Source organism: Camelus dromedarius, chromosome 17 (assembly GCF_036321535.1).
Source record: "Camelus dromedarius isolate mCamDro1 chromosome 17, mCamDro1.pat, whole genome shotgun sequence".
Lineage (NCBI taxonomy): Eukaryota > Metazoa > Chordata > Mammalia > Artiodactyla > Camelidae > Camelus > Camelus dromedarius.
In genome coordinates, this window is record NC_087452.1 from 34,984,345 (window position 1) to 34,996,521 (window position 12,177).

The 12,177-nt window shown below is 37.1% G+C and overlaps 1 protein-coding gene across 2 annotated transcripts in view; it reads left to right on the plus strand.

Annotated features, from left to right (window-relative positions):
* The window catches only part of SMARCC1 (SWI/SNF related, matrix associated, actin dependent regulator of chromatin subfamily c member 1), a 136,881-nt gene continuing 124,704 nt past the window's right edge, over positions 1-12,177 (plus strand). The window contains exons 1-2 of one of the 2 annotated variants that reach the window (XM_064496598.1): positions 1-269; positions 7,398-7,517. In XM_064496598.1, coding sequence (XP_064352668.1) covers positions 75-269; positions 7,398-7,517 — 315 coding nt within the window. In that variant the 5' untranslated portion in view covers positions 1-74. The remainder of the gene's footprint in view (positions 270-7,397; positions 7,518-12,177) is intronic. The other variant, XM_031470214.2, reaches the window with a different exon arrangement.

A 12,177-nucleotide genomic window follows, 5' to 3' on the forward strand; every position in this document is an offset into this window, starting at 1 on the left:
GCGCGCGCGGGTGCGAACGGGGAACGCCGCGAGGGCCGGGGCAGGCCGGGCGGCGGGGACGACGGACGCCGACTATGGCCGCGGCGGCAGGCGGCAGCGGGCTGGGGACGGCGGCGGGCCCTGCGGGCGCGGGAGGCGCGGCGGCGGCCGCGGGCCTAGCCGTTTATCGGCGGAAGGACGGGGGCCCGGCCAGCAAGTTTTGGGAGAGCCCGGAGACGGTGTCCCAGCTGGATTCGGTGCGGGTCTGGCTGGGCAAGCACTACAAGAAGGTGGGTTCGCGCGCCCGTAGGGGCCGGGAGGCCACGCGACGGGGTCGGGGGCGGCTACTGGCCTCGCGGGCCTCGGGCCGCCCCTCCCCCCGCGCGCCACGAGGGACAACAAAGGCAGGCACCGGGCCCGCCACGCCCCCGCGGTGTGCTCTCGCGGGCGCCCGGGGCGCCACCGGCCCTCGGGGCTCCGCTCCTTGGAGCCCACGCACCCCAGCGAAAGACCCTGCTCATTGCTGTGCAGCAGCAGAACGAGCTGAGCAACGCGGAGGGTGTGAATCTTCCTCTTTTGTTGGCTACTTGATGTGTGTGAACAATGATTATTGAAACTGCCTGAGCCAAAGCTGTAAAAAGCAAGTGCAAGTTTTGTTTAGAGACTAGTCTTCAAAGTCAAGTGAGGTGACTAAGGTTTTACTACCTGTTGTTGATAAACCATACCGACCATACTCGGACGTTAGTAACAAGTTAATACAACGAATTACAGTCTAAATGAGAACTATATAAAAAAAATGACGGCTTTTACGTCACAGTACTTCTGGTTATGTATAGTGTGAGTGCAAGAGTTAATGTTCACCTGTACCTCGTGCGAGATCTTTCTTAACGAACCCCATGTTTGTTAGATCATCCCACTTCATATCAGCTTTATTTTCTTCATACCACTGTTAGAGATTCTTTTCATTTACCTGTTTCTCCTACCTTTGGAATGTAAGTTCCACTAAGTCAGTGGTATTGAAAGCTGTGACTTAGCCCCTTGTTTATGTTTTTTAGCTTCCTCTTCACGTAAATATATAGGAGTGACTCCCTTAGAAGGTATAAGGAAGCAGACTGCCAAAAATAATCCCTCTGCCTCCGAATTTCCGGAACATCCTTTTCAGTTCTCTACTTCCCCTATTGTGGACCATAGCACTGGGGCAAGGACCTTGTCAGGCCTGTTCCCTACAACGTGTCCTAGCCTTTAGTAGTTGTTTAGTAAATGTTGAATGAATGAAAAGATAGTCTAGGAACCGACCGATTTGGGGTGTTCAGTGCAGTGAAGTCTTTCAGCTTCTGGAAGTTGTTAGACAAGGGCAAGGATCTTGGGTTATTTTGACATTACACTGTAATGCTTTCAAAAATGATTATTTCTAATCTGAAGTTTCAGGAAGTGAGACAATTTATATTTTAATTTACGGTTTATTTTCTTATGATTTGAATTCCCCCCACCCCCCACGAAATTTTGGAGTCACATTTGGGATTGTAGACTATTCTCATCTTCATGTAAGTAGAGGAGGATATTGTTCTTCCTTATACAGTGATAAATTGGTCACTTTTTGATGATATAACTCAATGGTATAGTGTGTGCTTAGCATGTGCAAAGTCCTGGGTTCAGTCCCCAGTACTTCCATTAAAAAAAAAAAAAAAAGACGAGCAAATGTGGTTACTTTTGTGCAGGTAGTTGAGCTTCTGGTAATAGCTAAGGGAATTAAATATATTTATATTATGAAAATATTTTTTATCATGTACCCTTGAGCCAGTACACTGGGTCTTAAATTAATGTGCCTTAATGTATTTTATCACCATTCTGGGACCCCCCCTCCCCCAGTTTTATTGAAATATAATTGACATGTAAGTATAGCTTTAACAAAGAAATACTCAGGAGGAATATTCCCTTGGATATCAAGGAAGGGGAAAGAAAAGTGGAAATACAATAATAGTAATTTCGACTTCTCCAAACTCTGTGCATCTCTTTGGGCTCAATTTTAAGAGGGCAGCTTTAGGCTTGGATAGTCTTTCAGAGATTTGTTTGGGTGGATGAGGAAGTGGCTGTGAGGCTGACTGCAGGATTTGTCCCAGAGTGCTGAGGCCAGTTGGCTAATACTGGCTCAGTGTCCCTGAGGCCTTAAAGACAAAGTTAAAGTTAGGTTTGACTTCTCAGAGTTTCAAAAAACCAGAGTGTATTTCTTGGGCCTACTCAGATTCAAAATTGTATATCCCTTGTGCCTGACAGCCAGAATCCTATCAGCCTCTGAAAGTGTTGTTGGTGTGGTGAAAGTATTAACCAGAAGGTTCTTTGCTTATTTTATACATGATACATCTCTACTTGGTATGCACATTGATGGGACTTAACTAAACTTTTCTAGTGCATTTCATGCTGCATTTTCAACTCTATGAAATAAACATGACATTGGTAGTACCATTTTTATTGATGGGTTTATGCATACATTTGGTGAACAACTGTGCATCTACCTTATCCAGGCATTTAAAACATAACTCACGTAAATCCTCACAACAGTCCTGAATTATAGGTATTATATACTTCATTTGACAGGTGAGAGAAACCTGAGGCTCCAGTTTAAGTAACGTCATTAAGATTACAGTTAGGAGTGGCAGATTTGATTCAAGGAAAGTCTGCCTGGCTCTAAACCCTAATTATTTTTTTTTCCTTTACACGTAATCCCTTTCTTTAAGGAACTCACAATGTTGTGGAAAAGGTAGACACAAGCACCAACTTGTAAAAACCCAGATGATTTCAAATTAAAAGAGAACTTCCTTGCGTTGTTTTTGTCTTCTGAATGCACATAGGAGGTGCTCAGTAAATATTTGTTCAATGAATGAACAGATTAACTAGTCTAGGAACCTATTTATTAAGGCTTTGTTGATAAATTTGGCTTAGTAATACAGAAGGGAGAGAAAGAATATTTTTTGACAGGGATGAGCTTCAGCTAGCCAAAAGGAGTCCAGAGGAGGTGACCAGTTTAGGTAAGCGGAAACTTAAGTGTAGGAAGGTTAACTGCCTGAGGTTGCATTTTAAGTACTAGTGATGCAGAAGCTTGTTTATATACCTAAGCTGCCTACTTTGTATTATTGCATACATATCTTTCATCCTAACTTTGATAAAGATGAGAGATGTATTTCTGTCCATAGTTTCTGAGTGGTTTTCAGATGATAAAACCTTGACCTCAAATTGATTCAACTCAGATACCTTGGAGATGAAGTATATCTGTAAGCCATTAAGTTTCCAGGTAACTTTCTTCTTGAAGTTCGGCTTACTCCTCAAATAAGATTTCAGGATGGTTTAAAGATGATGTAGATTCAAGGTACCTTATTAAAATAGACTAAATTGCCCAAGGAAGGCATTTCAGTGCCCTTTACAGAAAATATTTAACAGTTTAAGACAGTTTTTTTTAATGGGACATCTGCTACAATAGAACTGTTTAGGGTAATTGTTTAGGGATTGTTAGTGTTGCTTTAATAATGTCACAGATAATATAAAGCAAATTTATTGATAAACTTTCTAAACATATCTTCTTTCTTAATCAGAATACTTGAGACTAAAAAATTTTTGTTGTTTTAAGCAAAACATGCTGTGGAGCTTTTTTTGTTGTTGATGAAAAGATAAAATGTTTATGACTGAAGTAGTCTGTATAATCATTCGACTTTTTTAACCCTTAATCAGGATTCAGTATTTTGAAAGCTGTTACGAGCTTTTTATGTTTAGGTGAGATTTTTGGAAGCAGTTGAAATGAACTCATATCATTGTGGGATAGTGGGAATGAACATTACATTGGTTTAGAAGATGTGAGTTTAGTACTTTTGGCTGCTAATTGGTGGTGTCCTTTAGCGGATCACTTGATTTCTACGTTTTAATTTTTCATTTTTTCATTTATAAATTGGTAGTAAGACTGAGACTCCCATAGACTTGTTCAAATCACTACATAGACTTTGCAGATAGAATTATGTAAATTTGAGGTGGTACTGATATTTTTACCATGTATCTTCTGACGAGCCTGCTTCATTCTTATTGATTAAATAGAATATTACTATTTTGAAATTTTAAAAAGTTGATTTGAAAACCATGTAGTCATACACTGGTTGCCTTTTGAGTGAATATGAGGTATAGTTTACACTAATATGTTAGTGTCAGATTTCATTCAGTCTCATTTCATTATGAGTATGTCATCTCTTACATACGTTTTCATGTTTCATAAATTTTGTGGGTGATTTGGAGAAAGTATCTAAAGAGAGTTAAGCATTTTATAGTTTAAAAGTTGGATTTTAAAATGTCTCAAGTAATCATTTTGACTGCACTTTGAACCTGGCTGTCTTTATTCTGAGACTCTAAGGTTGTCCACATGAAACCTTTCTTATTCTGAATGACAATATAGTAAATGAAATATGTATAGATAATAGTAAAGTTTAGAATATATACAAAGCTACGTATATAAAAGTCATTAAAAATTACTTTTTGCCTGAAGGGTTGATTTGATTTTAGCTGAACAGCCTTCTTCCAAATGGTTTCTCTTTCGGTTTTAGGATTTGGTGGTGTTCAGTTATCTACAGGTATCTGAAAAATAAACATTTATGGTTATTAGTTTTTTATGTTGCTTTACATTTATGGTTATTAGTTTTTTATGTTGCTTTACCATGTGCTTTATATGACCCCTTTGAGAAGCTTGTAGTTATTAAAGATTATAAAGTTATCGTGTGGGTATGTACAGTATATTTCGCTAGTTTGTAGGATAAACTTGAGCTTGTTCTTTATTAAAGATTACACTATGTTGAGTATTACTGATTACTTACTAATTGAGTATTATTAAAGATGTCCTGTGTTGAGTAAATTGGAAAAAAAGCTGATGTTGAATTTTCACTTAAGTGTATAGTCGTCAAAAAGGTAAACTTGATGGTGATTATGGGAATTGGCATCGTAGGAAAGGGGAATTGTAAGTAGTTTCTGACATGTAAAAGTTGCTTAACTTTTAAATTACAATAAAGTGTGTTCTTTACTGATATGTAATAATACGTGAGATGGATTTTTTTTTTTTGAGGTCCAGTGGTACTTGGAGTAGTTCCCAGTCCAGTAGTGTCATGTGGGAACTTGTTAGAAATGCACATTCTTGGGTTTGACCTATTGCATTAGAAGCTCTGAGAGTGAGGCTAAAATTTGAGAACCATTATTTTAGACTAACAGAATTGACACTTATGTGCTAAATTGTATGAAACTTGTTTCCAGTTTTTGACTTCTATCTGGCATACATGTTTCACTTCCTAGCCTTATGGAAATGTGTTTTTACAGGACACCCTTAATATAAAAGCTTTTGTAAGGATAAAAAGGATTAGTCTAGCAGAGATAGGCAGACAGTTTCTATAAAGGGCAAGAGTGTAAATATTTAGGTTTTGTGGGCCACACAGTCTCAGTGACAACTGCTCAACTCTGCTGTTGCAGGAAAGCAGCCAGAGACAATGTGTAAACGAATGAGTGTACTGTATTTTGATAAAACTTTATTTATGGGTACTAACATTTGAATTTTCTGAGATATTCTTGTGTCATGAAATTTTATTATTCCTTCGAATTTTTTCCCAACCATTTAAAAATGTAAAAACCATTCTTAGCTTGTGGGCCACACAGAAATAGGCTGTGGGCTCGATTTTCCCAACCTTTGATCTAGAGGATTTCATGTAAAATAAAGCATTCCAACAAAATACCAGTCTTCAGCAAAGTTAACTGCATGCTAGCTGTTTCATGTAGAGTAGAAAGCTAGTGCACCTGAACAAATAAAAATTTAAGAGGATACTAAGCTTTAAGAAGAATTACCCTTTTATGCACTCTGTCTTTGATTGGCAGTAGCACATATCAAGAGCCAGTCAACTTAAGGTATAGTACGCTATGTAGCTTGTATTATTTTGCTGTATATGAATCACTTAAACAGTGTTTATTGCAATAGAAATCTTAATTTTTTAAATTTTTTAATTGAAATACAGTCAGTTTACAATGTTGTGTCAATTTCTGGTATACAACATAGAAACATTAATTTTGAAATGTTGGATGGTACTGGGAAAGAGGTTTTTTCTGGGAAGAAAAATTTAGTTTTTTTAATGAAAGGAAGTATAGATGTTTTTCCTGCTCAAAATTGGAGGTTTAAAAGAATTATCAAATGTATTGACTTCTCAAAGTGATATTGAATGTTTAAAACTAAATTAAACTTTTACATTTGACTCCTTAATTTATGCTGTCCCTGTCACGTTACCCATTATTTTTCCTTTCATGATGCTAGCTTGCTATCTACCATGAATTTGGCCTTTTTAACATTATTCACATTAGCATGGATAACTTTTCACATGTATTTGTTAAAAATTTTTTTTAATGTAAAAAAACGTAAAATTTACCATCCTAACCATTTTTAAGTGCACACATAATATTTTTTTAATGCATAAAAACATTTTGTTATACTCAAAACTTAATGGCATAAAATAACCATTTTATTATGCTTAGAGTTCCTGTGTGTCTGGAATTTGGAAGGGACAGTTGCCTCTGCTAATGTTTGGGACCTTGACTGGGGAGATCTGATGATTGGGGGTGACTTGGCAGCTGGGGGGTCAGAATCACCTGGAATCATCTTTACTCATGTCTCGGGTGATTGTGCTGTCACTCTTCTGGGACATAATCTAGGGCTGGTGGCCATAGCATGTCCATGTGCTTCTCCATGTAACCTGAGCTTCCTCAGAGTATGGTGTTGTCAGGGTGGCTGGACTTCTTCATTGTTAAGGGCTCCAGAGGTGAGTGTCCCAAAGAATTACGTGGAAGCCATATGACCTTTTTTGACTTATCCTCCGAAGTCACGTAGCATCACTTCTGTTGTATTCTGATGGTTACAAGTGAGTTACTAAGGGTGGTCCTGATTCTACAGAACGAGGCATAGACCCCCACCTCTTGATAAGAGGAATGTCAAAGAATTTGTAGATTTTTTTGAAAAACAACACTGTGTACTTGCTGGCCACAAATTGTTTACATTCTCTCATGTTTGAAATACACTGCCCAATAGGTCTCATTCCATTGTAACATCAGGCTTGAGTTTGAGGTCCAGGATTTCATCATCTAATTTAATTTAGGTCCAGGTGCAGATGAGATGACTTGGATTTGGTTTCTTGAGCATGGCATCTCTTGTCCTTAAGATCTGTTAACTAAAAAGATGTATCATCTATCCCTTCCCACCGCCCCCAATATTTGTTTTATGTAAGCTCCTTTACAGCAGACTACATGTCTCAGACACTTAAAAATCTGCCAACATGCTGGTGCTTCGGTTCTAGGAAGTAAGTTAACATTGTCTTCTGCACAGTTATTTCAGTTTTTGAGTGCCTGTGTTTATCTTGCAGTATGTTCATGCAGATGCTCCTACCAATAAAACACTGGCTGGGCTGGTGGTGCAGCTTCTCCAGTTCCAGGAAGATGCCTTTGGGAAGCATGTCACTAACCCGGCCTTCACCAAACTCCCTGTGAGTACATCAGCTAATCACACTGGGGTATTTTCAGTTTCTGTACTCTTGGGTGCAGCCTGCAGCTCTGGGTTTTTGTTTTGTTTTGTTTTGTTTTGCTGTTGCTATCCTACAGAATAAGGGAAAGGAGGGATCTCTACAGAATTTTAGCTATAGAGTATTATTGTTTTTTAACTGTAGGAAGCTTCTCTTTCAGGAGTCATTTAACATTTGTATTAAACATCACAACAACTACTATGTAGACTTAACATTTTATTATATTGTAGTTTCCTTATTGTGTTTACTATACCAAGTCGTCTCCATTCTTTCTCCTGATTCAGTTCTTGTGGCTAGAATGCTATTTTGTGGATTTTTAAAAATATTTTGTAGGTGGGATTCTTCTGAGCTTAAGAATGTAAGAAGTGTAAGAATATGTTTCTGTTCCCCTTGGAATTACCATTTTGACTGATAGTTTGGCTTGATGTAGAAATACTGGGTTATGCTTTATTTCCTTTTGAAATTTATAGTTTTTGTTCTTTCCTTAACGTTTAATTTTGAGGAGAAAAATCTGATACTACCTGTTGATTTCCTCCTTTTTTGATACTGATCTTTAAAATTCAGAAATATGTCTAGTTGAGATAAGTCATGTTCTGAAGACTCAGTTACGTTTTTTTTTAGCTCAGGGAACAGTGTCTTAGTCTTCTCTGCTATCCTGTGCTCCTTTTGTATTTTTGAACTCTGATTGTACAGACATTAGATTTCCATCTTTTCTCATGATTTTTGTCTTCCAGTTCTTTGATTTGGGTTTTTGCCGTGTCCAGTTTGCTGCTGCCACTGAATTTATTATTATTAGACCTTTTTTTCAATCTCAAAAGCTTCTGATTTGTGTGTTCTTATGTCAAAACTAAACCTTTTGTTTTAATAACTCACTGATCTCTCGTATAATTGAGACTAAGAAATAGTATTGTTTTACTGATCTTGCAGTAAATCAGTTCACTTTGCTATCCAGATACTTATTTAGTCAAAGATATTGATGTGTTTTTTTAAATCGTGTTAGGAAGCGTTCTCCATTTATAGGTGATAAAGGATTTCACACATGTGTTCTTCTAGTATTTGTATGGTGTCATTTTTTACATGAAATTCCCTTACCCACCTAGAGTTTATCTTGGTATTCAATGTGAGCAGTGGATCCAGTTTTACCCCTTTCCATGTGATTATCTGGTTATCTTAGCAACATTTATTAAAGAGTACTTCTCTTCCTCACTGATTTGAGCTCAGCAAATATTAAGCCAGGTTCTGAGAATTCCGAGTAATACAGTGATTGTCCTCAGGGGGCTTACACTCTAGTGAGATGTACGAATGGAACCTTTGACTTTCCTGATCTCAGGAAGTGTTTTCCAAGGGAAAGGATATTTGAACTGAATCCTTAAAGTAGAGTGTGAGTTCTTCAGGAGAATGCTGGAAGATGGGATTTTCGGGCAGTGATGGCAGCATGTAAAAGCATAAAGGCCTGAGAGGATTTGGTATTTCAATGTTGTTCAACAGAGTTAGAGCCGAGGACAGTAGCTAGAGAGATGGGCCGGAATCAGTCATAAAAGGACGGGTTTATCGTCTTAGAGATGTGGCTGTTATCTTGAAAGTGATTGAGAATCACAGCAAGGGAGAGAGTAGAAAGTGACTTAGTCAATTTTAGGTTTTAGAGTAATGCTGCAGGCTTCATTGTGGAGAATGGATTGAAAGCCACTGAGATTGGAGCCTTTGAAAGCTAGTTCTTCATGAATAAGCTGCTCTCATAATCCAGATGAGCTGTGGTGGCAGCCCGTGGAGGAAGCAGTGGATTTAAAGAGAACAGAAAGGAACTGAAAGAGTGTAAGGGGGTAGAACTTTGTGATTTTCTTTTTAAGCGGGGGTGGGACTGAAATAAGAAAGAATTGACTGGGATGACTGTACTGAGCAGACACCTTTGGCACTAAGGGGAAAGCCAGAGTGTAAAAGCAGGTATGTTGAGGTTAGCTCTCCTGTAGGCACCTCAGGTTTAGAAATCCTGTAGGTTGTAGAAAGTGAGATCTTGAGTTCTAGAGAAAAGGTTGATGAGAGGAAGAGATTTGGGAGTTACTGGGTACTGATTGAATTCACATTTGCCAAGCAAGATCATTCCTTTTATTTTATTTTTTTTAGCTAATCCTTTTAAAATGCCCCCTTTTTAATATGTTGTGATTTATGTTATATATGTGTAATGGCATTTTAGTAAGTACATGTATATAGTTTATAAATATATTTTTAGATATTGGAGATATTTGCTCATTTTTTACTAATAGGAACTAAACAACTGGATAATTGGCATATTTTGTTTTTCGGAACCGTGTGACAAATTGCAGATTTTTCGGTAACTTTTATAAGTTTAAAATTAATTCAGAGTAAAAATTTGCAAGAATAGTATAAAGAACTTTCATTTTCCTTTCATTCAGAATCCCCAGTTGTTGGCATTTTATCACATTTGCTTTATCATTCTCTTTTTCTCTATGTGTGGGTATTCGGAATCATTTGAAAGCTCCATGTTCCTTTTCTTCCAAATACTTGAGTGTTTATTTCCTTTTCTCTTATGTTATGAACTAGATTAGAATTACTAAATCAGGAACTGGTTGAAGTTTTCATCATTTAAAACACTGTAATATAATACATATAGATTGTGTTTTGTCAAGTGTAACATCATTTAGAATAAAATTTACATGTAACATGATATGAGCTATTTTATATAACATAATTCACATTATATTGGTAACCCTAATTAGGATTGTATGAGTGTCTTAAAAAATAATTTGCAAGAGGCATAAAAAATCTTTACAAGAGGCATTATTTGTGAGATATTTAACTCCTGGGAATGAAACCATGTGTTCCCCAGATTTTAAAGATTAGAGAAGAATATTTTTAGGCATAAACTATAATTAAAAATAAATCATGGCTTAATGCCAGTAGGACCAGATGTATTTCTTTTTCTCTGAAAATAGCATTTAGCATTTTCCCAAATGAAAGATTGATATGTAACGGGTAATGGTATAAAACAAAAGTGGGGGAGTGAGACAATAAAGCAAAGAATGTTTTAGTGAAATATGTAAGCTGCTTACCTTAAAAAGCTTCTTCCCTAAGTAAACAGTTAGTAGTGGAAAAGTTCACTATTTGTGTTTTTTTTTTTTAAATCAAAGTGAAACTTTATGTACTAACTTCCTAAGTCATATTGCATATTAAACAGCTGGCTCAATATGGGATGTGTTGTATTAATGCTAACTGAGAAATTAGAAAAATTTAGGGAAAAAAGTTCTTTGTAAGGCTAAAAGTATATTGCAAAGGCAAACAGTATATATTGGAACAAGAAAAAAAAGTGTTTTTACTCCACAGGTAAAAAGTCTCATTATTCCATAATCCCTTCAAGGCTTAGTACATATGCATATATAATACAAACATAATTGTAATGATAGGAGAGTCAGTTTTGTATTCTGCTTTTTTTAATAGATCGTAAGCATTTATGTTTAAAAACAGCAGAGCTCTAGATCTGGAAGACTACTAGAAGGTCAAGTCAAGAGTCTAGAGCTGAAGATTTTAAATATATTGATGAGATGTTCAAGATTTTCAGCTTGTGGTTACACTTAAATTATTATTTAATTTGCAACTATGACTTTGCCATTCTCTAAATTTCACAGTAGAGTTTAATCCTTGGAAATACGAGACTAGAAAGAAGAACGTAAGTATTGTATATGTATTGGAAGTTAGCCCTTTAAGTTTGTAGCTTAGAACTCTGAAAGTGGAATACAAGTAGCCATTTAAGTGAAATTGTGTGGGACATTTACTATGTGAAACAAAGACTTAGTTTCATTCCTTTAAACTTACTGTAAAACATAATGTAGAGAAAAGGAAAAAAGCAAATGTTGACATAAGTGATTCCAAGGAGAACACCCATTAACCACAACCCAGTTCAGAAATAGATTACTAACAATAGTCCAGAAACTCTTATGTATTCCTTCCCTAATCAGAAACTCTTCCCCACTGAGTTGTAATCTTTTCTTTATTTTTCTTTATATGTATCAGTCTGTTTGCATGTGCCTCTGAACAAAATAGTGTTGTTTTGCTTGTTTTGTCTTTGAATTTTATATGAATGAAATCATATGTATTCTTTTCTGTTGTGAGTCATGGAGGAAATATTTGCAGACATGAAAAAAAATTGAGCCAAAATGAGATAGTCCAGATGAACTGAAGCCATATACCTGTAGTTAAAACAAATTACTTTAGAAAAAAAGAATGTCTCAAAAATCTAGTCAGGGGAGGGTATAGCTCAGTGGTGGAGTGCGTGCTTAGCATGCACACGGTCCTGGGTTCAATCCACAATACCTCTATTTTAAAAAAATAAATAAACCTGATTACCTCTCCCCCCATGAAAAAAATCTAATCATTTAGCTTCTGGCCCTTGTCATTAACCACTGGCAGGGGCAGTGAGCCCAAATGATCTAGCAGACCAGGTAGAGTTCGTGGACTGCCAAGTGTGGGTGGTTGTGTTGCAGGCCTGGACCTGTGTGCCAGGCAGAAGACATGCTGGCCAGGTGTTGCCCAGGGCTCTAGAAAACCATATGACTGATGTTAACGGCAGGTCTGTGGTCTCATCCATACCATGTGGATTCACTAGTATAAA